At 39.7% G+C, this 23,544-nt stretch overlaps 1 protein-coding gene across 1 annotated transcript; it reads left to right on the forward strand.

Moving 5' to 3' along the window:
• Positions 1-545: 545 nt before the first annotated feature.
• On the forward strand, positions 546-16,896 carry LOC127652259 (HUWE1-associated protein modifying stress responses-like). Its single transcript, XM_052138398.1, has 4 exons — positions 546-978; positions 2,849-2,929; positions 3,035-3,313; positions 15,287-16,896. Exons 1-4 carry the CDS (start codon positions 783-785, stop codon positions 15,529-15,531), a joined length of 801 nt encoding a protein of 266 aa, XP_051994358.1. The 5' UTR covers positions 546-782; the 3' UTR covers positions 15,532-16,896.
• The last annotated feature ends 6,648 nt before the right edge of the window (positions 16,897-23,544 follow it).

Raw genomic sequence — 23,544 nt, forward strand, 5'->3', positions numbered from 1 at the left:
CTCAAGTTTTATGTTCCTTGTCAGTACACTGACTAAATAAACATTTGCTTAAGCTATAGAAGACCTCACAAGCCACCAATATTACAGATTTTAATTTATTAATAATTTTTTTTGTAATTGACTATTTTCTATAGTACAATTTAGGCTAGCAAAATGTAGATATTATTTTTTCTACTGCAAATATGCTAGGAGAATAAATCTTTTATTTTCAATGGTATATGAAATACATGCCTGAAAAATATCTAAAATTAAACAAATACAAACGTTATTATAATAAATAAAAGTTTAAGTATAATTTTAAAAGGTCAGAATGTACATAAATATATAGGCCTACAGACAAAGTATACAGTATACATGTAGTATATACTATTATATTATAGTACTTAATATACTGAATAATATTTTTTGTTCTTTTTCTATGATCAGAGATAAAAAAAACAACAACATAATTGCTACAAGCATGCGCAAATTAAAGGGCGTGTTTAACTAGAAATCGCCCACATGAAGGAAAGAATGCGTGAAATTGCGCATGTCAAATGCGACCCTCTAGCCGTGGTGGGCAGCTCTTGGGGAAGCAGAATTCGGCGTCACAAAAGATACAACATTTCACTTATTTACTTTTAATTCTGAATTATAAATAAATAGCTTGAGGATACTAACCGATATTGTTCAGGTTCTGTATGGTTTCAAGAAAGAAAATTCACCCATAAGAGTAAAAAAAAAAAAAAAAACGATCACTCGAACAACGACCAGAAGTTCACCGAAGTTTCTCAGTATTCATCATGGAGGAGAAGAAGGAGGAAAGCGAAGCAGAGATCCACGAACACGGACCCGAACACTGGTTCTCAAAATGGGAGCGCCAGTGCCTTGCAGAGGCCGAACGAGAAGAACCGAGCGAGGAGGAAGTGGACCAGAACCAGGATAAACTCTGGCATCTCTTCCAGAATTCCGCTACAGCGGTGGCGCAACTTTATAAAGGTTTGTAGGCAGAGAAAGATACTCCAATAGCGGCCCATCGACTCGGCTAAAGAAGCCGATCGCTTCTAGGATAATAAAGCGTAAACCCACTGCTTGTAGACCGAACAGCACACAACCGAATCTGAAATGCGAATACCACCATTCCCATTTGTGGATAGAAATCCGGTCTTTGGGCCTGATTTTGGTCGTGTTAACGGTAATTAGCTTTAGCCTTACCGGTCTGGCTGTGTTTGACAGTTTGCTCGTTGTTATCACGTTAGCTAACCGGCTAGCATGAAAACCGGCTTGTTAGCTCTGTGATTTGAGATGTTTTTAGCCGGTCATTGTTCTTTTCAGCTAAACAATCCACATAGGATAGGATTGTTTTTAAGTTAAATGGACTTTGGTAAATCTCAAATACATAGCATTTAAGCATATTTTACCATGCAACTCTTAATTACCGTAAGGTGTACAGACGTTTTACGTTTACTATTTTCATTGTTTTCAATTATGATTCTCATTACCGTAACACCGCATAGGCCTGCATTTTTTTTTTTACTGTATTACAAAAGATTTACAGGGTTGGATGGTTACATGTATTCCACTACAAATTGTAGAATACCTGCTTTCTGTAAAACGAAATTTGTAATATTCCATTAGATTACTCGAGGTTAGTAATGTAACTGAGATACTTTGGATTACTACTTAAGTACGGGTAGATTTTTTTTCCACTTATTTTGACAAAAAAATCTGCTAGTACATAAGACAAAATACACATGTTAGAAATACATTCTCTGAAAACCTAAATATTGTATGCAGTGTTGCTTCTAAAACAAGATAAAGCAAAATTATTTTTTGAATGTTTACAGAATATCAATACAAAAATTATCATCGAGGATATGATTTTGGTACTAATATCAAAGGTTTTACTACAGAAAAAAAAGATCTAACAGGGATTTTCTTGATAAAAAAAATATGATCGTGCCTTGTAACAGGGGTGTGTGTGTAAAATGGCTAGAAATAGTGAGAATTTACACAATGTTTATTTCTGCTGCTCCAAACTTACTTCAAATGTACTATTCTGTCTGCTCGTATGAATGTAACACATCTTAAGAAAGTGTTTCGCTGCTGTTCAAATGCACTTTGGATCGCATCATTTATATGGATCGCATCATTTTACATGTTTTGCAAATGAACAGACTATTAAATGGAACAAATTACAATAAAATGCTAAGTAATCTCTTCAGTAATCAAAATACTGTTTGAATGTAACTGTTCTGATTACCAACTATTTAAATTGTAACTAGTGGAATACATTTACATATATTTTGTATTTTAAAAACATAATGCTATTACATGTTTTCCATTGCTTACCAACCCTGCAAATCATTTATGATTTTTTTTTTATTGTAATATGAAAATGAAAGGTAGTAACAAGAGAGTATTTTTTGGGTTGTGGTAATGTAATTTTTGTGGTAAAATGTCTGTTACTATTGAAAATAATGTAACAATGTAAAACATCTAAATAGACTTAATTTTCTATATGCAAAATATTTTTTCACAGTTGTGTTTTTTGCTATATATTATTATTTAAAAAAAGTTTAGCAATAAATTAGCTATTTTATGGTTTGCCAGAAAATGCTCTGGAAATGGCAGCTAGGGGACAGACACAGGGTGGTTTTGACATTGTATAATCAATTGTTAAACCAGTTGATTTTGACATGTATTGTCCACTTAGTAAGGAAAGGGATTTTCCATGCTTTTCCCAGTCTCCAATTAAGAGATTGACAATGGTATATATTATAATGCTTTTCTGAAACTACTTTATTTTAGTAATCTCTGTAGCATGTAATATCATGGGAGCGCCCCTGATGTTACTCCTGTCTTCCAGATCGAGTCTGCCATCAGCAAGGACTTTCAGTGTGGTCTCCATTTCAGAATGCTGCAACAGCAGTGACTAATCTTTACAAAGGTAACTCATCATTTCTCATTTGAGTTCGCACATATCTAGAGCATCACACTGCTAAAAGATTGTCTGTCTTATATAATCTGTTCTGCAATGTGATCTGTTCAACAGAGAGTGATGAGGCACACAAGAGGAGCTATGAATTAGGAATTCAGATTGGTCATCAGCGACGTAATAGGGATGTTTTGGCCTGGGTCAAAAAGCGAAGGAGATCTATACGAAGGGAAGATTTGATAAGTTTCTTATGTGGTAAAGCGCCACCACCAAGGACTTTTAAAGCTGCCCCCAAACTGACTGTGATGTCACCTAACCGATCACCTTCATCGGACACAGTGTTGTCATCTGTAGAGTCTGATTTACAGCCCTTCTGTGAGGCCATAGCACTACATGGTAAATATCACTACCCACTTGTAGCTGACTGACTGCGTGTGATTGTGTCTGTCACTGAGTATTTTTGTGTCATATAGTGACTGCATGTTGTGGTTATTCATTATTCTGATTGTGGAATTAGTTTGCATCAGCTCACTATCAAGTGGATTGTAATCTTTTAAAAATCCCAAACATGCTCTTATTGTTATTAAGGATCTTTGGGTTATGGGCCTTGTATGCGTCCTTGGCTGACAACATAAACAACATATTTTTTACATATTATTTGTAGTGATGCACCATTAAGGAAATTTGAGGCAGATTCCAATTATTTCTTAAATTGCCTTTTGCCACACTTTTGCAAGTTATATGCTGCAGTTATATGTTATGCCTCACACAGTAAAATTACAGTTACACTTTACAGAAAGGTTTTATTTGTTAACATTATTTAACAATATTAGTTAACATGAACAATGAACTTAATGTTAGTTACAACATATACTAATACATTTTTATAATCAAAAGTTGTGTTAGTTAATGCACATTAATGCATTATGAACTAACAATTAACAAGTGTATTAACTAACGTTATGATTAATAAATGCTGTAAAAATATATTGTTCATTGTTTGTTCATGATACTTAATGCATTATAACTAACGTTAAATAAATTAATCCTTTTTTTAAGTGTTACCAAAATTAGATTAAAATAGGGCTGGGCGATAAAACAATATCGATATTTATCACGATAGGAATTTTCGATATTTACTGCGTGTCGCTAAAACACAAGCAGTTCGACTTTCTCCGGCTGCGTTTACACTGTGGCACACAAAATCCACTCGGAGGGGCTCACAGCGCTTGGAGAGAGCTTGCTCCACCCTGCTAATCCTACGATCCACCTTGTGAGCATGACGCTCGGATTTTATAGGAATGAATTGAAAACGCTCTCACCTTCACTCACAACGCGCCAGTGGTAACGTAGGGTCAGACTGGATGAACTTGCTAATGCTAGCTGCCTTGTTAACAATTAGGTTACGTCGGACACCGGATTGATTCCATCCGCACCGCAAGACTTAATGACAACGGTTGCGCCCGCTCATCATCTTTAGTGAAGAGCGCGACAGAACAACAGTGATGTGGACAACAGCTCTGATCTTTCTGCGCTGTAATCTTGAATATTGTTCTCTAGCAAAAAAACATGCATCTGCCCTGTCCCGCTCCGCACGTGCTGCCTCTTTTTCCTGCATGTGTGTAGACATGAAGCGCCGCATGAGTTAACGTGGTTTCAAAGCAGCTTTTAGACCATAAAGTTTTCCCCTTCTATGATATTAAATGTATCTTTATTAATCAGCATGATTTAATTTTGTGAAAATTAATTATATGTCTATGTGTACTCTGCTTGCTGCGGAGACCAGGCCTCCAGTCCTCGGCGTCACCTGATGCCGGGGGAGAGGACGTCGTAAGTGGTGTGCGAGAAAGCGGAAACGCGGCAAGAGGGCAGGGGTTCATGCTAGGCTAAAAACAAACCCTAGCCGGCCGGCTCTCCTGTCTATCCTGCTCTCAAATGTTTGCTCACTGGTCAATAAACTGGACTATATCCAACTCCAGCAGGCTACGCAGCGTGAGTTTAGAGAATGCTGCATCTTTGTTTTCACGGAGATGTGGCTCAGCGACAGAGTTCCGGACGCCGCCATTCAGCTAGACGGGCTCGCTTCGTTTCGTGCCAACAGAAATACAGCTCTCTGCGGTAAGACTCGCGGTGGTGGCTTGTGTGTTTACATCAGGGGTTCTCAGCCTTTTGCAAGCTGGCCCCCCCCAAAGCTGGTTCATTGCAGTTGGGGCCCCAGTGCCCCCCGCCCCATGCTTTATTGTTGTTGTTATTATTATTATTATTATTATTATTATAATTGGCAGTAGCACCAGACTTCTAATGTGAGCTTGCCAGGCATTATTATTATTATTATTATTATTATGAGTAGTAGTAGGCCTATAATCATTACTAGGCTATTGCTATATAATTATATGAGGTTACATGCTTTATTGTTGTTGTTATTATTATTATTATTATTATCGTCATCAGTAGGCCTATTATCATTACTAGGCTATTGCTATAATTGGGAATTGGCACCAGACCTCTGATATTAAAGGTGGGGTATGTGATTTTCTTTTTTGACCATTTTTTCAAAATAACTTGAAATCCTATTCCTAACCCACTTACTGGCTGTAAATTAGAAGCACTGAAATGAAAATTAAGCAATTTAATCATCTGTGGAACGGGCAGGACTCGAAAAACTCCAGCCAATCATTTTCAAGACCATCTAGAATCATTGGACAGAAAATGTGTCAATCAAACGGTCGTACCATGCCCCCTCCCCCACCACCCTGGCTGGCGTGTCCCGTTCGTGCGCATACTCAAAGCTCGTGACCCAGTAACAGGAAGCGATTGTATTTATGTATGGAGAATAGAGCTTTTATAGTGCTAGTGGGGTTGTTCCACATTTCTATGAATCCTGTTTTGAATAGAAGACCGCTGTACAGAAGCCAGGGCTGGCGATGTTCTTTTTTTTACAGTTATGAGAAAATCAGCTCTACACCTTTCAAGAGTGGTATGCGACCCCCTCCTCCTGCTGTGTCAACAATTTGCTCTGAAAAATTGTCTGACAGGTGAATGCACTGTTTGACTAGTGAGTCTAGAACACTGCTAGAACACTGCGCATCTGAGTTTTCAGCTCAGTGCATGATTGCGCGTCCATGTTTTTCGAATGGGTGGAGTCAGGGCCAGCGTTGGAGGAGAGAAGGTAGGACCTTAGAGTTGTGTATTTTCAAAATCTGCCGGCCGTTTTGCAAATCACATACCCCACCTTTAATTTATGCTTTATTATTGTTGTTATTACTAGGCCTAATAGTAGGCATCATCTGCATTTTTTACAGACGCTTGCTGGTAGGTGATGTTAATGTGAGACCTGAGCCTGCTTTGCCTTGCAAAGATCCTCAATTCTTGGCTCAATGTTTGATAAACATTAGAGGTCGGCCGATTTTTTTTTGCATTTTTTACATAATCGGCATCGGCCAATATCCACACATATCAAGCCGATTATTAGGCAGGCACATCTGTTGGCAGCCTAGTGTTGTTGTGGAACACATGTTCGATGCACGCTGCCCCTAGAGTCATTTTCCAGCAGAGTGAGCAGATCATCATCCAGTGCCTAAGGAAGGAGCTAAGTTCCTTGGAGAAAACAGTAAGGGTTAAATTTGTATAACTTCTTTAGATTTAATTAAAAACTTTTGATATGTTACTGCCAACTTCAAGAAAAAAATGTGGCAAACGTGATAGTTGACATGACGTTCGGCTACTTTGGATATTGATAGCGTAGTTGAAGTTGCATTATCACAGCAGAAGGGTTGCTATCATGTCACAATAAGGAAGCAAGAATTTTGCAATTACAGACAGTGAATCTGAGACTTTTATTTGTTCTGTTTGTGTGTCTTATGTTTGAGATGGTTGTCACTCAATGCAGATAAATAAGTAATAAAAATATACCAACGCAGTATAGGCTATTGAAGGACTGGCTTTGGTAAGCTCGGACGTTATCGGTTCTGCTGTCAGTACTGGAGAAATTAAGAAAATACCTTCTTTATTGCTATAAAGAGAAAGTTATTTTATCTCGCCAGCCATTTCTATGTATAATAATATGAAACCATTTGTCTGTGATGCAATTTAGCTATTCGCAGTCAGAGAGAGAGAGAGAGAGAGAGAGAGATATCGATATCTCACGCGGTGCTACAGCGAGCAAAACACGAGCCCTGCTTAATGAGTGACAGAACTAAACATTCAAACATAGCCTGGTTTAGATCTGTGATTATTAGTCTGATTTTATTTTAGATTTCGCCTTCCAAAGATTATAAAAAGAATATTTATACATAAGCCGCATTCTGTCTAGCACAACTTCCTTCCCTTCACAGCGGTGCACTGACATTTCTCCCTAAAACTCAAACTTAATGTCAGAATCAGCACGATCGGTGATTGTTGTAAAATGCTACTGTTGCTAAATCGCGGGACGCGTTTAATAATAAAAAGCGCGCAAGAGATAGGCTACCATTCCCAAGGCGGCGCGCTCCGAAACACACCGCAAAGAGACGAGCAAAGTATAGACTACTTTGGGTTTCATGCGTATAAACGATCAACTATACACAAAAATATGTCAAAACGACAGGCTTGGAGATTCACTTAAACACAGTTTATGTCTTAAATGGACGTAGTTATGGAAATAGTTGGGGAGAAAATATGGCGCATCAGGAACCTATTAGATCTGCACTCGGTCTTAAAGGGGAAGCTGTCTATTAAACATGTGCCATTACTGCGAATCAAACAACAAAAGGCAAAGAGAAAATCACTTCAGCTCTTGAATGAATAACTTGTGCATTAATAAGAATTAATCTATCTATGATAAACTATGCAGTGTTATTTTACAATTGATTACTTTATTAGATTTCTTTTTAGACCATACCTGAACAGTAATGTTAGACCTTCCTGAAATAAAATTATATATATATATATATATAACAAAAAGAACCGTTAAGAATACCGTTAAAGTACCGGATCGATAAGCAGTATCGGTAAGATAGTAATACCATTAAAACCTTAACGATGCCCATCCCTAGTTATGCCTGTGCTTCTCTTGGATGCTCTGAATATTGGATTACGTGTCTGGATTGCCCCTTAATTAAAGCTGCATTTGGATCTCAACCTTCGTGTCTCGGAGCAGTTCAGTAACACCTGCTTTGTTTATTTAATATATTTGTTATACATTATTTATACAATATGTTTTTACATTATACATTTTTAATTTTAAGTGTACAAGTGCAGATTGGTCAAGTGTTCAATAAATGTATTTGTTGAGAAATGTTGTCTATCTTAAGTAATTATTTGTGTTACATTTTATCTTTCAAATAAAAGGTTCAAATAAGAGGTTAAAAACAAGCACATATCGGCCAAATATCGGCCAAAATAAATCTGCAGCATTAATCGGCCATCAGCCGACCCGGATTTCAAAAGATCGGCATCGGCCTGAAAAAAACAATATCGGTCGACCTCTAAAAAACATACCTTAAAACATCCTCGATTTGTGCAGGATTGCTGTATTTCGTTTTGAGTGCAGTCATTTTTGAGAATCCTGCCTCACACAAATATGTCGACGCGAAAGGAAGGAGAATCTTCAAGGCGACGTCACAGAGTTCAGGGTATTCCTGCATCAATGCTGCCCAGAATGACGAAAGAGGGCAGGAGCTAAAGAGTTCCTTCAGTCTACTGTCACTCTTCAGCTCAATAAGCTGTTCCTGCATATCAATTGATAGCTCGTTTGCTGCGCACACAAACGGATCTCGAACCCACGCAAAAGAGCGATAATCCTCTTTAAAGTATGTCGCAAATTGTTTTCTCATTGCTGACAGGTGCTCAGACGCTGATTGAAATAGGGAGGAGAAATCGTGTGACGTGCCTGCATCAGTGATAAAGTCTGCAAGGCTGGGGAACATGTCGCAGTTCCCTCGACTGATGCGGCCATGCCAGAGGTCTAGTTTTTGTGTGAAGGCGTGCACTTTGTCTGCAAGGAGCAAAATATGAGTTTCGCAGCCTTGCAAAGACAGGTTGAGGCCATTCAAGCGGTCAAATATATCAACCAAATAGGACAGAGACGCAAGCCACATAGTGTCATCCAGATGCTTCGCCAGATCTGATTTGATTTCTGTCAAAAACCACTTCACCTCCTCTCGCAGCTCATACAACCGCTGTAACACCCGCCCCCTGGAGAGCCAGCGAACTTCAATGTGCCGTGATTTGATGAGATTTATTATTTTCACGGATTGGTTCAGCACGGAGTCAAAGAGAACCGGCATTTTTTTTTAGCAGCTAGTGCTTCGCGATGGACCATGCAATGTGTCCATTTCACAAGTGGAGCTACTTGCTGAACGCGAGCAGCTAGGCCACGCTCACGCCCCGTCATTGCCTGCGCACCATCCGTGCATAGGCCAATGCATCGGTCCCAAGCCAAACCATTTTCACGGATAAAAATATCAAGGACATTGAAAATGGATTCTCCTGTACTGTGCGACTGAAGAGGCCGGCAAAACAGGACATCCTCCTCAATCGCCTTGTCCCGCAGATACCTGACATGGTTGAGGAGCTGTGCCTGCCCAGCAATATCAGTGGATTCGTACAGCTGCAGCGCGTAGTAAGGACTCTTTTTTACGAACTCTATCAGTTGCTCTCTGATATCATTGGACATGTCTACAATTCTCCTAGCGACTGTGTCATTGGACAGTGGTACTGCACCGAGTTTGGCTGCTGCACTATCGCCTATCATTATTCTGCACATGTCTTGCGCTGCCGGCAAAATGAGAGTCTCGGCGATTGTATGCGGTTTACCCAGTTTACCGATCCTTTTGGCCACTACATACGATGCCTCCAAACACTGTTTAGACACAGTGCTGTGCACTGAAATGGTTGCCTGTTGCTGATGGAGGCCATCAAGCTTTCTTTTAAAATATTCAGCTGGTTTATTTTTAATGCCAGCATGCTTTGTTTTGAGGTGTATTTTTAATTTGCAGGGCTTCATACTGTCGTTTGCCAGCACCTCGGCACACACGACACACTGAGGTCTCAGATCAGCCGTGACTGTAAACCCAAATTGCAGGTATGCTTCATCGTACCTTCGAAGCTTTTTTTTAGCTGTTGGTGCGTCGGTTGGCTTGTTGGTCCTCACAAGAAATTTCTCCATTTTGATGTGTTTTCAATAAAGTTTAGGCAATATGTAACTGTGTGTGTGGTGTATGTTGAGAGACGTATCAGGGGCTAATCAGTCGGGACTTAGGCACAATCTTTAATTAAACTAACAAAATAATTATTTTGCAGACAATTCAGATTTTATTTTAATACTTACCGATTGTATTCCTCGTCAGTGTGTGTGTGTGTGTGTGTGTCTTAGTCGTGTGGGTAGTTTTAGCTAAGTGTAGCTACTGACTAGCAGTTAAAAAAGAAATACTGGCTAGGGCTGAGATTTGATCTAATCTTAAAAAAGAATGTTTGTTGGTTTAGTCTTTAAAAAGAATGTGTGGGTTTTGTAGTAAAGGCCTATGTAAATCGAGATTGATAAGACTAGCGAGAGCTGGCACAAGCGAACTTGGCAAGAGACTAGACTAGAGTGAATGGAAAGCTATGTCATGAGTCAATTTAAATGCAGTGATTTATTTTTGTGTGAGAGTGAGTGAACATTTACATTTATACCCCGCTCTGTAAGCCAGGGCGGGAACGGCAGTGGCCATGCGCATGCGCGATTCATTTGCAGCCTGGACGCGGAGGGTGCGTGTCTCCTCTCTGCTCTGACTGCTGCGCGAGGCTACTGAGAGACTGACCGCCTGTGAGTGCTTTTGGACGGGAGAGGGGCTCACGGCAGCACCCGCTGTTCGTTGAGCACAGTAGGCCTAACTGCAGAGTGATTCGTGCTTTCGAGTCTCCAAACACCACAAAAGTCTCCTCGCTTTTGACAAAAAAAAAAAAAAAAAGCCGCCAGGAGGATGATTTGTTTGTGTTATAATAATCAGTGCTTGAAGTGGGGGGAAAAGGTGGCAGCACTCTCTTTGCATTGGCAAATCATGACATTTTTACAGTGAAAAACAAAACTTGGAGATATTGCTGTTACAACAATGTATTGTTATTTATTTAGCATAGCGCATCTCACAGCAATATTCAATCGTGTTTTGAATGACCCCGGGAGAGAACCACTGGTTTACATCAACATGGAATGGTGCAAGTCTCTAGCTACTGTTCATCACTGTTGGAGCTTGTGACTGTTAGATGCAGACCTTTTTATTTACCACGGGAATTCACCACTGTTTGCATAACCGGAGTTTACATTCCTCCCAGCGCTAACGCTAAGGAAGCACTCTGTGAACTGTATGGGGCTATGAGCGAACTGCAGAACGCTCACCCCGATGGACTGTTTATTGTCGACGGAGATTTCAACCATGCAAATCTCAAGACAGTGCTCCCTAAATTCCATCAGTATGTGTATTTTGCAACGAGAGGGGCGAACGCGCTTGATCTTGTTTACACAAACATTCCAGGCGCGTACCGGCCGGTGCTCCGCCCCCACCTCGGCTGCTCAGATCACATCTCTGTTATGTTAATTCCAGCATACGGACCACTCGTCAGACGCACAAAACTGCTTCTGAAGCAGGTGAAAACCTGGCCAGCAGGAGCCATCTCTGCTCTTCAGTACTGTTTTGAGCAGGCTGCAACATATGGTGATTCTACCAACTTGGAGGAATACACAGCATCAGTGACCAGCTACGTCAGCATGTGCATTGATGATGTCACTTTCTCTAAGACCATCACCACACGCTCCAACCAGAAGCCGTGGATGACTGTGGAGGTGCGCACGCTGCTGAGGACCCGAGACTCTGCCTTCAGAGCAGGCGATAAGGCAGCCCTAAGAACAGCTAGGGCCAAACTGTCCCGGGCAATCAGAGAGGCAAAGCGTGCACATGCCCAGAGAATCCACAGTCACTTCACGGACAGCGGTGATACGCGATGCATTTGGCATGGCATCCAGGCCATCACCAACTACAGGACAACATCGGTTGCCTGTGACAAAGATGCCTCCCTTCCAGATGCGCTGAACGACTTCTACGCTCGGTTTGAAGTGCAGAACGATGTGGTGGCGAGGAAGATGACCCCTCCTCCCAACGACCAGGTGCTCTGTCTTACCACGGCAGATGAGAGGAAAACTCTATGTAGAGTCAACCCACGGAAGGCTGCTGGACCAGACAACATTCCTGGCAGTGTGCTCAGAGGATGTGCAGACCAGATAGCAGATGTTGTTACCGACATCTTCAACATCTCTCTGAGTAGTGCCTTCGTTCCAACGTGCTTCAAGGCCACCACCATTGTCCCCATGCCAAAGAAGTCTTCAGTGTCCTGCCTCAACGACTACCGTCCCGTCGCACTCACACCAATCATCATGAAGGGCTTCGAGAGGCTCGTCATGAGGCACATTAAGACCCAGCTGCCCCCCTCACTAGACCCACTGCAGTTTGCGTATCGTCCAAACCGTTCAACGGACGACGTCATCACCACAACCCTCCATCTGGCCCTCACCCACCTAGACAAAAAGGACTCATGCGTTTGAATGCTGTTCATAGACTTAAGCTCAGCATTCAACACAATAATTCCTCAGCATCTGATTGGAAAGCTGAACCTGCTGGGCCTGGACACCTCCCACTGCAACTGGATCCTAGATTTCCTGACTGGGAGACCTCAGTCAGTCCGGATTGGAAACAGCATCTCCACCACCACCACACTGAGCACTGGGGCCCCCCAGGGCTGTGTGCTCAGTCCACTGCTGTTCACTCTGCTGACTCACGACTGTGCAGCAATGCACAGCTCGAACCACATCGTCAAGTTCGCAGATGACACGACCGTGGTGGGTCTCATCAGCAAGAACGACGAGTCAACATACAGAGAGGAGGCGCAGCGACTAACGGACTGGTGTAGAGCTAACAACCTGTCCCTGAATGTCGACAAAACAAAAGAGATGGTTGTTGACTTTAGGAGAGCACAAGGTGAACACTCTCTGCTGAACATCGACGGCTCCTCTGTGGAGATCGTCAAGAGCACCAAATTCCTTGATGTTCACCTGGCGGAGAACCTCACCTGGTCCCTCAACACCAGCTCTATTAACAAGAAAGCCCAGCAGCGTCTCTACTTTCTTCGAAGGCTGAGGAAAGCACATCTCCCACCCCCCATCCTCACTACATTCTATAGAGGGACTATTGAGAGCATCCTGAGCAACTGCATCACTGCCTGGTTTGGGACTTGCACCGTTTCGGACCGCAAAGCCCTGCAGAGGATAGTGAGGACAGCTGAGAAGATCATCGGGGTGTCTCTTCCCTCCATCAAAGACATTTACAAAAAGCAAACCAGCATTGTGGACGACCCCACACACCCCTCACACAAACTCTTCACCCTCCTGTCATCTGGCAAGAGGTACCGACGCATTCGGGCCCTCACGGCCAGACTGTGTAACAGCTTCTTCCCCCAAGCCATCAGACTCCTCAATACTCAGAGACTGGACTGACACACACACACACACACACACACACACACACACACACACACACACGTGTCCTGAGTTGCACTTTAATTATTGTCACTTTATACCTGGCTGCTACCTCAAAAACTGCTATGTGCATAGAACACTATCTCATAGTATGTTATGTTAACGTTTTTAGAAACTGTCATCTTTTTGCACTACTGTGTACTGGTTGGCGCTGCACTGTCTCTCATTGTGCCTGTTGTCCTGCATTGTTAGAAATTTCTTGTACTGTCCCATACTTTTTGCACATGTTTGCACATGCACTTTTATATAGGTATATGTAGGTATTTCATTTAGTTGTGTAGTCTCATGTGGTTCTGTGTTTGTCCTTTGTTGTTTTTATGTAGCACCATGGTCCTGGAGGAACGTTGTCTCGTTTCGGTGTGTACTGTACTAACTGTATATGGTTGAAACGACAATAAAAACCACTTGACTTAACACAAAGATACTTTCAAAAATAAAGAATATATCCATTACAAGCTTTAAAACTGCTCCAGTGAGAAATCATTAATATCCATGATTTGTTTACTCTCTTTGCCGTCTATTCGCACGTTTATTGGTTTAATTTGTTTTTATACCCATTAGCAGCCTCTATAATTTATTAGAGTAGAAATGTATTTGTGATTCCCTGTGTGCAGCAGAAAAGATTGCCCCGATTATAGGCACGATCACTCATTTAAGACTAATATTGGCCGTTTTTTACACTTTTTAGGGAAAATCACACCACCAATGGCTTACTTAGGCTACTTCCACACTAATACGTTTTTGTTTGAAAATGCATTTTTTTTTTCTCCCCAATTTGGAATGCCCAATTACCAATGCGGTCTTAAGTCCTCGTGGAGGTGTAGTGACTTGCTTCAATCCGAGTGGTGGAGGACTAATCTCAGTTGCCTCCGCATCTGAGACCATCAATCCGTGCATTTTATCACGTGGCTTGTTGAGTGCATTACTGTGGAGACGTAGCGTGTGTGGAGGCCCATGTGACTCTACCCTCCCTAGCAACCGGGCCAATTTGGTTGCTTAGGAGACTTGGCTGGAGTCACTCAGCACACCCTGGAATTGAACTCATGACTCCAGGGGTGGTAGTCAGCATCAATACTCGCTGAGATACCCAGGCCCCTGAAAACGCATCTTTATTTTTCTATATGTTTTGGCCTTCCGTCCAAAGGTATTTGTTGTCATGGGATGCAGTCATGTGATCCATTTGACCCAAAACAATCAAGATGGCAGGCCACATTGTAGCAGTGTTATTGTGCCAGTTATTCACTTTGAGAGTGTTGTTAAAGACAAATGTTACTTTGTACAGCCTTCACAATCCATTCCTTTAAAGGCAAGGTGAAGTTTACTCTGAATTGCTGTCTGGCGACGAAAGTATATATTTAACCTTTAAAGGGATATTCCAGGTTCAATACAAGTTAAGCTCAATTGACAGCATTTGTGGCATATTGTTGATTACAACAACAAAAAAAATTATATTTCTACTCATCCCTCCTTTTCTTAAAAAAATTCAAATAAAAAGTTAAATTTTACAAAAAAGCATTTACAATGAAAGTAATTTGGAATATTCCTTTTAAGTTTATTTTGTTTTTGAGGAATGTCTCTTATTGAAAGGACCTTAAAGGAATAGTCATAATTAACTCACACTCAGGTTGTTCCAAACCTGTATGACTTGGTTATGCGGAATAATATATATCACAAATATTAAATTATGCATAAAAACAGCCTACCAAAGTCCATCACAAGCTTGTTTAAAATGTTTCATTATTAATGGGCAGCAAATTTGAGATGGACAAAACAGAGTGCAATGCTTGATAACCAGGTTTAAATGTCTCATGTTTCATTTGTAGGTCTAAGTGGAGCGATGGCAAGCATCAGTGTCCGCTCTAGCACTCCTGGCTCACCTACTCCCATGAGCGGCAGCTCAAATGCAGGTCGCAGAAGGAACGGACTGCACGATGTGGACTTGAACACTTTCATATCGGAGGAGATGGCCCTCCACCTTGGTGGGGCAGGCACCAGGAAGCGGACCTCAGCCCAGTGCGCTGATGTCATCACAGACTCCCCAACCCATAAACTCAACCGAATGATTTAAGCTCAGTTATTGCTTTGTATGCTCTGTGCTGCTTGAAATAAAAGCCACTTAATCCTCAACTCTTGCATTCCCCTTATAAGGAAACAAGGGCCATTCAACACCTTTACACTTGTATATTCCACACAGTATGCCATATGGTGGAAACTAGATCATAGCTCTCCATGTCCATTGACTGGTGTCTTTTACTTTCACCACAAAATATTTGGTGTGTTTAGGTGTGACAGCATTATTGTTTGAGTTGTACAAAGCCATCAGTACCCAATGTATTGGAAACAAATGAACGACTACATTACAATTTTTAGCTTGCAATATTTCCTAGTTGCGCTTCAGTAGTATTGCCAAGCAAATAACTGTGTGTTTGTTTTCAGATAATAGTGTCAGCATCAGCTCCTTTTTTCATCAGTGTATTTTTGTTTATCCTTTGCACTTATTTAATGGCAGTTTGGTTGTGCTCATTTTAGAAATGTGCAACGTGAATAGTCTTACTTGAAACTGCTGCTGATTTAAATGTTTGTGTGAACTTTAGATGGTTGCAATAATGATTTTGCACTAATGCATTCAGTCAGATCTATTGTTTTCTTATTAATTGTAAGGACATCAAACAAGAGGAAAAAGAACTGCGGATGAGGCTTACGATACAATTGTGCAGTTGACATTTTAAATTGCAAGGCTGTTGTGACTTGGTTTAGGGGTTAGATGAATCTCTGTGCTGTAGGAATGGCATTCTGCAGAGCTGTCTCTCGGGACAGGTACTTATGAGAAAACTGTGCCATTTTGAAATTGAAGTGTCCTTTAAATGCTTTTAAAATCCAGGCCAGTGGATTTGGAGAGCAGCACATTTAAGGTCCAGCTTTGTACTGATGCATAAAAGTCAAACTGGACCCTGACCACCTTAAACTGTGGAAACATTTTTTAATTCAAGCTCCTTGGGTAATTTAAGTGTGTACTGTCTTGTGTTGGCAGGGTTGGAGCTGATAACACTGATTTATAACACTTACAACTAATATAGATTTTCTTTTAATCCCTGTTATTATGTTTTGATATAAGATTCTTTATGTAGAATGACCAATTCGTTTTTATGATCCTCATGGTATATACATCTAGAATAGTTTGGCTCTTCAGCTAAGATGCAATCTTATTTTGGTGGTGGGGAATCATATGATGTGATCTTGAAGTTATCTCAAAGCTTTTTTGCCTCAATCAAGCTGCTTTATGCTGACATATACAGTTGGAAATGTTTCAGAGCCAGTTTGAATATTTGACACTGCTTTTTGCAAAGTGAAGTTTGTATAAATATAGGCTGTTTGGTTATTCATTTAAAGGGGTCATGTCATGGTTTTTTTTATTGTATTATTATGTTCCCTTAGGTGCAATTACAGTATTAATATATATTTTTTAAGAAAACTTTAAAATCTAGTGATTTATGACCTTTTCCCACCCTGTTTCTCATCCTCTGATTCAAACAGTCTGTTTTGGGGGCGTTTTCCATTTAAGACTTCAGTGTTAACGCCCACTGTTATGATTGGCTAACGTCAGTGCCTATGTATCAATTATTGACGCCCCCAGCCAGAACAATATGCAAGTAAACTAAGTAAAAACACTGTGATTATTCATAATGAATGAAATTGCGCTTTAAAAAGTAGTTTAAAGTTTAAAATAGATTACTTACAGTTTGCGTCGTCGTTGTTCCCAGAATAGTCGGCACGGACTTATCTTTGAGCAACAGTTTTCTGGCAAAGCCAGCATCATATTGAGATTTGTTCTCAAAACAGTCATCCTTAAAATGTACAGAACAAACGCTTAAGTTAACACTGCCGTGACTTGGGACGTCCGCAAAAAATAAACTGCATCCATTTTTCCCTGACGTCTGGATCTTTCGGCAGCTTATTCAGAGGTTTTGTTTGACCACAGCCAGGAACAGCACATCTTTGTGGCATCGTAATTTTCCTATGCACAAGTAGTCTCTGTCAGAGCTCGCTGTCCATCGACTGAACACTTGTGAGGCGCACGGCGATACGAAATGAGCGTAGTTGTCTTGCGCTTAAAGCGTAGTTATCTTGTGCTGGAGGCGGTCATAAGCAAACGCTGGTACGTCACTTCTAACCGTCACGTCACTTCTAACCATGAATCCAGAACGAGCTGTATTTTGAGCTTGATTAAATAAATGATTCGTTTAGAATGGGGAGGACGTCTTAAAATATTAAACTTGCAGGACGTTTTAATGATACAAAGACCTCTTATATACCAAAAGATCAAGGCAAATTTGGTTTCTCATGTCATGACCCCTTTAATTGACTTCAGGAATATTTCTACAGATTGAACGTTGTTTATATGTTGTTTATAATTAATATAAAAATGTCATGCATTTTCTTAATATGAAGGTAAAGAAGTAAAGCTAACATTTTCCCGTAAGCCAATTGTTAAAGTTTGGAAAGTAAAATAGTCTTCATTATCCAGAACGTTACAATGAAACCACAGTTGCCATTTAAAACAAAAACTTGCTTAAGTTATTAAAGAGTTACATTTGTATATACACATCAAGTGTGCATGTTTTGTGATTTTGGACATAATTGCACATCTTATAAAACAGTTGTGAGTCATTCAAACATTTTAAGTAGAGGTAGCTGTGATTGCAGAAAACGTTCTGAGACAATCAATACCCTTGCAGGATGTACACCAGTTATCTATAGCAGGAGAATGTTTCAAATCACTGTGATTCTTGTGACATTTGCCAAAGTTAAGAGGTAGAATGTTTGCTGTGAAGGGCTGAAATAAATCCATGAAAAACGTCAATACCTGATGCTCAACTGCCCTCTTGTGGCAATTAATATACTTGCAACGAAAACACTTCCAACGATGGATGAAATATTTGATAATTGATGAGTAGTTTATCTTTTTCTGTCGTTATAGATCTTTGAAGATTGTAACAGACAATCTAAAATGTCATAACTTAATTAATCTACAATATTTTTTTTTTTTTAAACAATTAACTCTGTTTAGACATGTCGAAAAGGATAGCTATTGCTCTTAAAGGCAAAAATAACAACTTCTTAAATGCTTAAACATGATACCATTATGATCAGTGACATCTAATACATCATGGACCATATGTATAAAGCCACTTAGAGAACAATTTGTCTTTTTTTTTTTTTTTGGTTGTTTCCATTGGAAGTATCGAGGTTCAGTTTAATAGCTTCTTTTTTATTTGTATTATTTGTAGTGGCTGCTTAGAATATAATCTTCATTAGGCATTCGAGTAACAAAACCATGCATGTTTAACTGGTCTCAGATGGTTCGGGTGAAGATGATGTCACTATAGCAACAATTTTTCCTTCTGTCCCAGGTGTATGGATGCTTTACTATGACGTCATGCCTTTCAACAAGAAAGTTGATGCCAGTTATAAAACACGACACTTGGAGGCGCTGTTGCCACAGCTGTATTACCATGTGCGGTTGCCTATTTCTATCTTTCTTTCTAAATTAAACTGATATGAAAAAGGAAAATGGGTTGTGATTGCCGGACTTTCTTTTTTCTTCTTCAAGGGAACCATCAGCAGCTTTCTAGATAAAATGTAGAAGCTAACAGATATTATGAATGCTTATCAATGACATATGGTTATGTTATGAGGTCAGACATATCAAGTACCTTGCTCATGACATTTAGAAGACATCAATGAAACTGTGTTTTTGGTGCAGTCTTGTCAGTGAAGACGTGCGAAAGAAAATGAGAAAAATCTAGAATGATGCACATGTACACTACATGGCCAAAATATGAGGACACCAAAAAAAATGTGTGCTTGATGAATGTTACATTTCAAAAGCATGGGCATTAAGAGACGTTTGTGCTCCCCAACAGCTTCTATTCTTTAGGGAAGGCTTAGATGTTGGAACATGGCTGTGGGGATTTGTTCGTATTCAGACACATAAGCACCCGTTAGGTCAGTGTGATGAGGCGGAGGGCGGGGCCGGGCCGTGACTATGCACACCTGGCCCCCAATCAGGCTAATCAACCGAGGAGAGGGCAGTTCGGGAGAGAGAGAGAGAGCCACATGCCAGATGGAAGTGATCCTCAAATATAATCAAAAATCTTTTAAAACATTTTTTGTCTATGTTATTGCTTATTTTTGTTGTATTTTTGTGTTGTTAACATAACATGTCCATACATTTTTTAATTATATTAAGATTTTAGGGTTAATTTTATTTGAATGTATAACAGAAAGTGTATCTTTTACATTCTATGACTGTTGACCATGAAGCTTTTCACCATTTTAAATGACAAATGATCCTGCGGTGTGACAAATAATTTTTTAAAAGTACATATATATTCCATCTAGTCTCTTAATTAACACGTTATTCCATACAGGCAGCATAAAAGTAATCCATTTGACTCCAGTCTTTTAATACATGTCTTCTTAAAGGAATATTCTGGGTTCAATACAAGTTTAGCTCAATCGACAGAATTTGTGGCATAATGTTGATTACCACAAACAAATTTTGTCAACTTGTTCTTCCTTTTCTTTAAAAAAAGTAAATATCTGGGTTACAGTGAGTTACTTACAATGAAAGTGAATGGGGCCAATCCATAAATGTTAAAATACTTATTATTTCAAAAGTATAGTCATAAGACATAAAGAATATGCGTGTAAACATGATTTTAGTGTGAAAAAATAGCTTACTAACCTTTAATGTGTTATATTCAATCTTACAACTTCATTGCCATGATGAAGTTACACCCTAAACCCGTAATCCAACAACTATTTAAACAACTTTGCAGCTCAAATAATACCTGAGTTTTAACTGAAGAATTAATGTAAATGCATTTATAAAATTATTAGCTTCACATTTCTGCCTTTAAACCCTCCAGAAAGTGGCCCCATTCACTTCCATTGTAACAGAAAAGTTAATTTGAGTGGAAATCACCGTTATGCCATAAATGCTGTCAATTGAGCTTAACTCGTACTGAACCCAGAATGTTTCTTTGATATGAGCTCATAAAAGCTGCATATAAATGATAAAAGAATGAGCAAAATGCTGTTTAAAATAGTTTAAGAAGGAATTGAGCATGTTGCACTAATTATTTTTTTGAAAGTACATTTATTAAAAACATTCTATGTAATCTTAATTAATTAATTTGAGATCAGATACATGCATAATAATTATAAAAGAAGTTGTGATCGAACAATATGGGTGGCTTATTTACCACTATATTTTCTCAATTTCACACTAAACTTTAACTTTGTAAAAAATTATCTAAAAAAAAAATAACATTGTATTTTAAATGGTAGATAGCAGTTTCTTCTGATTTCTTAGTTTTTAGTAATTTATTTGCACATTAAGAAATTGTTCATATATTAGGAAGAAGGAAATAACAGTACACACAGTAGACCAGCAACCATGGATGGGATGTCCACGTTTGCAATTGCATTTTCTCAAAAAATACTGAATCAAACCAATTATACATACAGAGTACAGGTTTGTGAATTACATCTTTTAAAATGAGATATCTGCATATTTGCAGATGGTATGTAACAGAAGTTTTATTGATATTTGCCTTTTATCATTAGAAAAGTTACAGGGAGGAGGCCTGGGTGACTACTAAGAAAAGACACTGACTACCACCACTGGAGTCATGAGTTTGAATCCAGGGCATGCTGAGTGACTCCAGCCAGGTCTCCTAAGCAACCAAATTGGCCCAGTTGCTAGGAAGGGTAGATTCACATGGGGTAACCTCCTCATGGTCACTATAATGTGGTTCTCTCTTGGTGGGGCGTGTGCTGAGATGTGCGTGGATGTCGCTGAGAATAGCGTGAAGCCTCCACACGTGCTTCCTCTCCATGGTAACTCACTGAACAAGCCATGTGATAAGATGCATGGATTGATGGTCTCAGACATGGAGGCAACTGAGATTCGTCCTCTGCCACCCAAATTGAGGTGAGTCACAACGCCACCACGAGGACTTAGAGCGCATTGGGAATTGGGCATTCCAAATTGGGGAGAAAAAAAGGGGAGAGAGAGAAAAAAGGAAAAGTTACAGGGAACTGTAGAGGAGGGACTGTTAGAATACATGCTTCAGGGGAAGATTCATGTGCGTTCCATAGGATGTTGGATCTGCTGAAGTTTTGTGAGGTTGGTTTATTACATCTGTTTAAATAAGATATGCGCATATTTGCAGACGGTATATGATATTACTGTTAATGATATTTGCCTTTTTAAAGGGTAACTAAACACCTGCTCAGAGTCTGACTCCACCCACTAGAAATATTTGAAAATGCTGGAAAAGTGGGCAGACCCCGGCGGGGATAGAGGGAATGAACCAAGTGCGGGGCTGAGCGGGGGCACCTGAGACTCGTAGTGACGGATTAATTGACAGCTGCTGTCAGACTCTATGTTATTATTATTCCTCACACGGTCGCAAGACGACATGTACATGAATCTGGCGTGGTGAGCTGGAACCTGCTTACGTCAGCTGTCACCGCTTACGTCACGAAGTACCGCAACAGCCAATAGGAAAATTCAACTGCAGTAGCCACTGTTCAACCTGAAGAGGGCAGCACTCAGACGTTTTTACACCATATATTGTAGAATTAAAACACTTTATACACAAATGTCAAAAAAATTACTTGAATCAATGACCAGTACTAATAAAGCCCCATTCTTACAGATCATTAACTAAAAAAAGTTGGTTTAGGGTTTAGTTACCCTTTAATTAGACAAGACAGTTCAAAGTTACAGGGATCTGTTGAGGAGAGAGAGGGAAAGTAAAACACGCAAGCACTTTAACATTATGAGCTCAAACCCAACTACCGTGGCTCGGAACGTTCAAATTACACTGTGTTGCACACCGGTCTATTATTATAGTAACACGATGGCATGTAACAACAAAATGAACCGTGACTGATCCTTTACATGCCTCAGTCGCTTCAAATGCAAGCAGGTGATTCTCAGCGCCCTCAAACAAACAAATCGTGCCGGGGGAAAATGTATTGGCCTCAGCGATATATCGTTCGACCCCTAAAAAGAAGAAGCAAAATGCAGTTTAAAATTATTTTACATTAAGAATAGCATGTCCCACCATAGGACATGTCAACTTTCTAAAAGTATTTCATGTTAACAACCTATTAAACTTTATATGTACAATCTAAAACCAGTATACTGCATAACATCTACAGCTTGAAGTTTGATCGTTTTGAAAAGGCTGTACTCCAGAGTCCAGTGCATTTTCTGTGTCCTCTCTAATGGAAAACATTTTGTTAGGCCTTGTCCAAACCAATAAGTGCAGATGTTTCCCATCTAAAATGTCTAAATTATTGATTCACCAGGTTGTAGCGCTCATCTAATGGTTTTTAAAATGTTTAAAAATGAATTACCTCCCATGGTCAGGGATTAAATAAAACTGTGATTTTATTATTAAGAAGCATTTAATGAAGGGCCACTGTGGGCTTTATTGGTTTAGAAGCATTTTACTATAGCTGTGAGTACAATACAACGATGCCTAACAATTCAGAGCCTACATGAGCATTTTGTTTAGCATTCTAGTTCATTCAAGAGTCAGCAGAAGTTCTGTTTTATGAACCTCAAGTCTAGAAGATGCAAAGATTGGTTCAAAATATTAGCTTTTTGGATTATTTGCTAATTTCTTTTGCAAGTTAAAATACTTTATCCCATCCTAGCTTAATATTCAGAGACGAGTATAATCCATTCCTAGGTTGATTACCCCGAAAAGTGTTAAATCTGTGGCTCTATCAAAACATTGCTCTAATTGTTTGAGCATTTTGACCAGCCCGAAATAGCAACATTGGCTTAACTCTTTGTTTTCCAACCTGTGGCAGAAGGGGAGGGTATTTGGAATCTATTTGAAAACATTTGCTATTTTTTGCTATTCTGTGAAGTGATGCTAGAGCTACAGAAATGACGCGTTTGACTTTTAAGCTGTACAAATATAAACCTCTGTATGGCACCAGCATGATATTGCCATACTCGCTGATATTGGTTATTCAACTTTAAATCGTGTGC

This window comes from Xyrauchen texanus, chromosome 12 (genome assembly GCF_025860055.1).
Source record: "Xyrauchen texanus isolate HMW12.3.18 chromosome 12, RBS_HiC_50CHRs, whole genome shotgun sequence".
NCBI lineage: Eukaryota > Metazoa > Chordata > Actinopteri > Cypriniformes > Catostomidae > Xyrauchen > Xyrauchen texanus.

Coding starts and splice junctions, on each gene's coding strand:
- LOC127652259 (XM_052138398.1), top strand. CDS start 783: ATGGAGGAGAAGAAGGAGGAAAGCGAAGCAGAGATCCACGAACACGGA. Junction 979..2,848: donor GGTGGCGCAACTTTATAAAG/GTTTGTAGGCAG, acceptor CCTGTCTTCCAG/ATCGAGTCTGCCATCAGCAA. Junction 2,930..3,034: donor AGTGACTAATCTTTACAAAG/GTAACTCATCAT, acceptor TCTGTTCAACAG/AGAGTGATGAGGCACACAAG.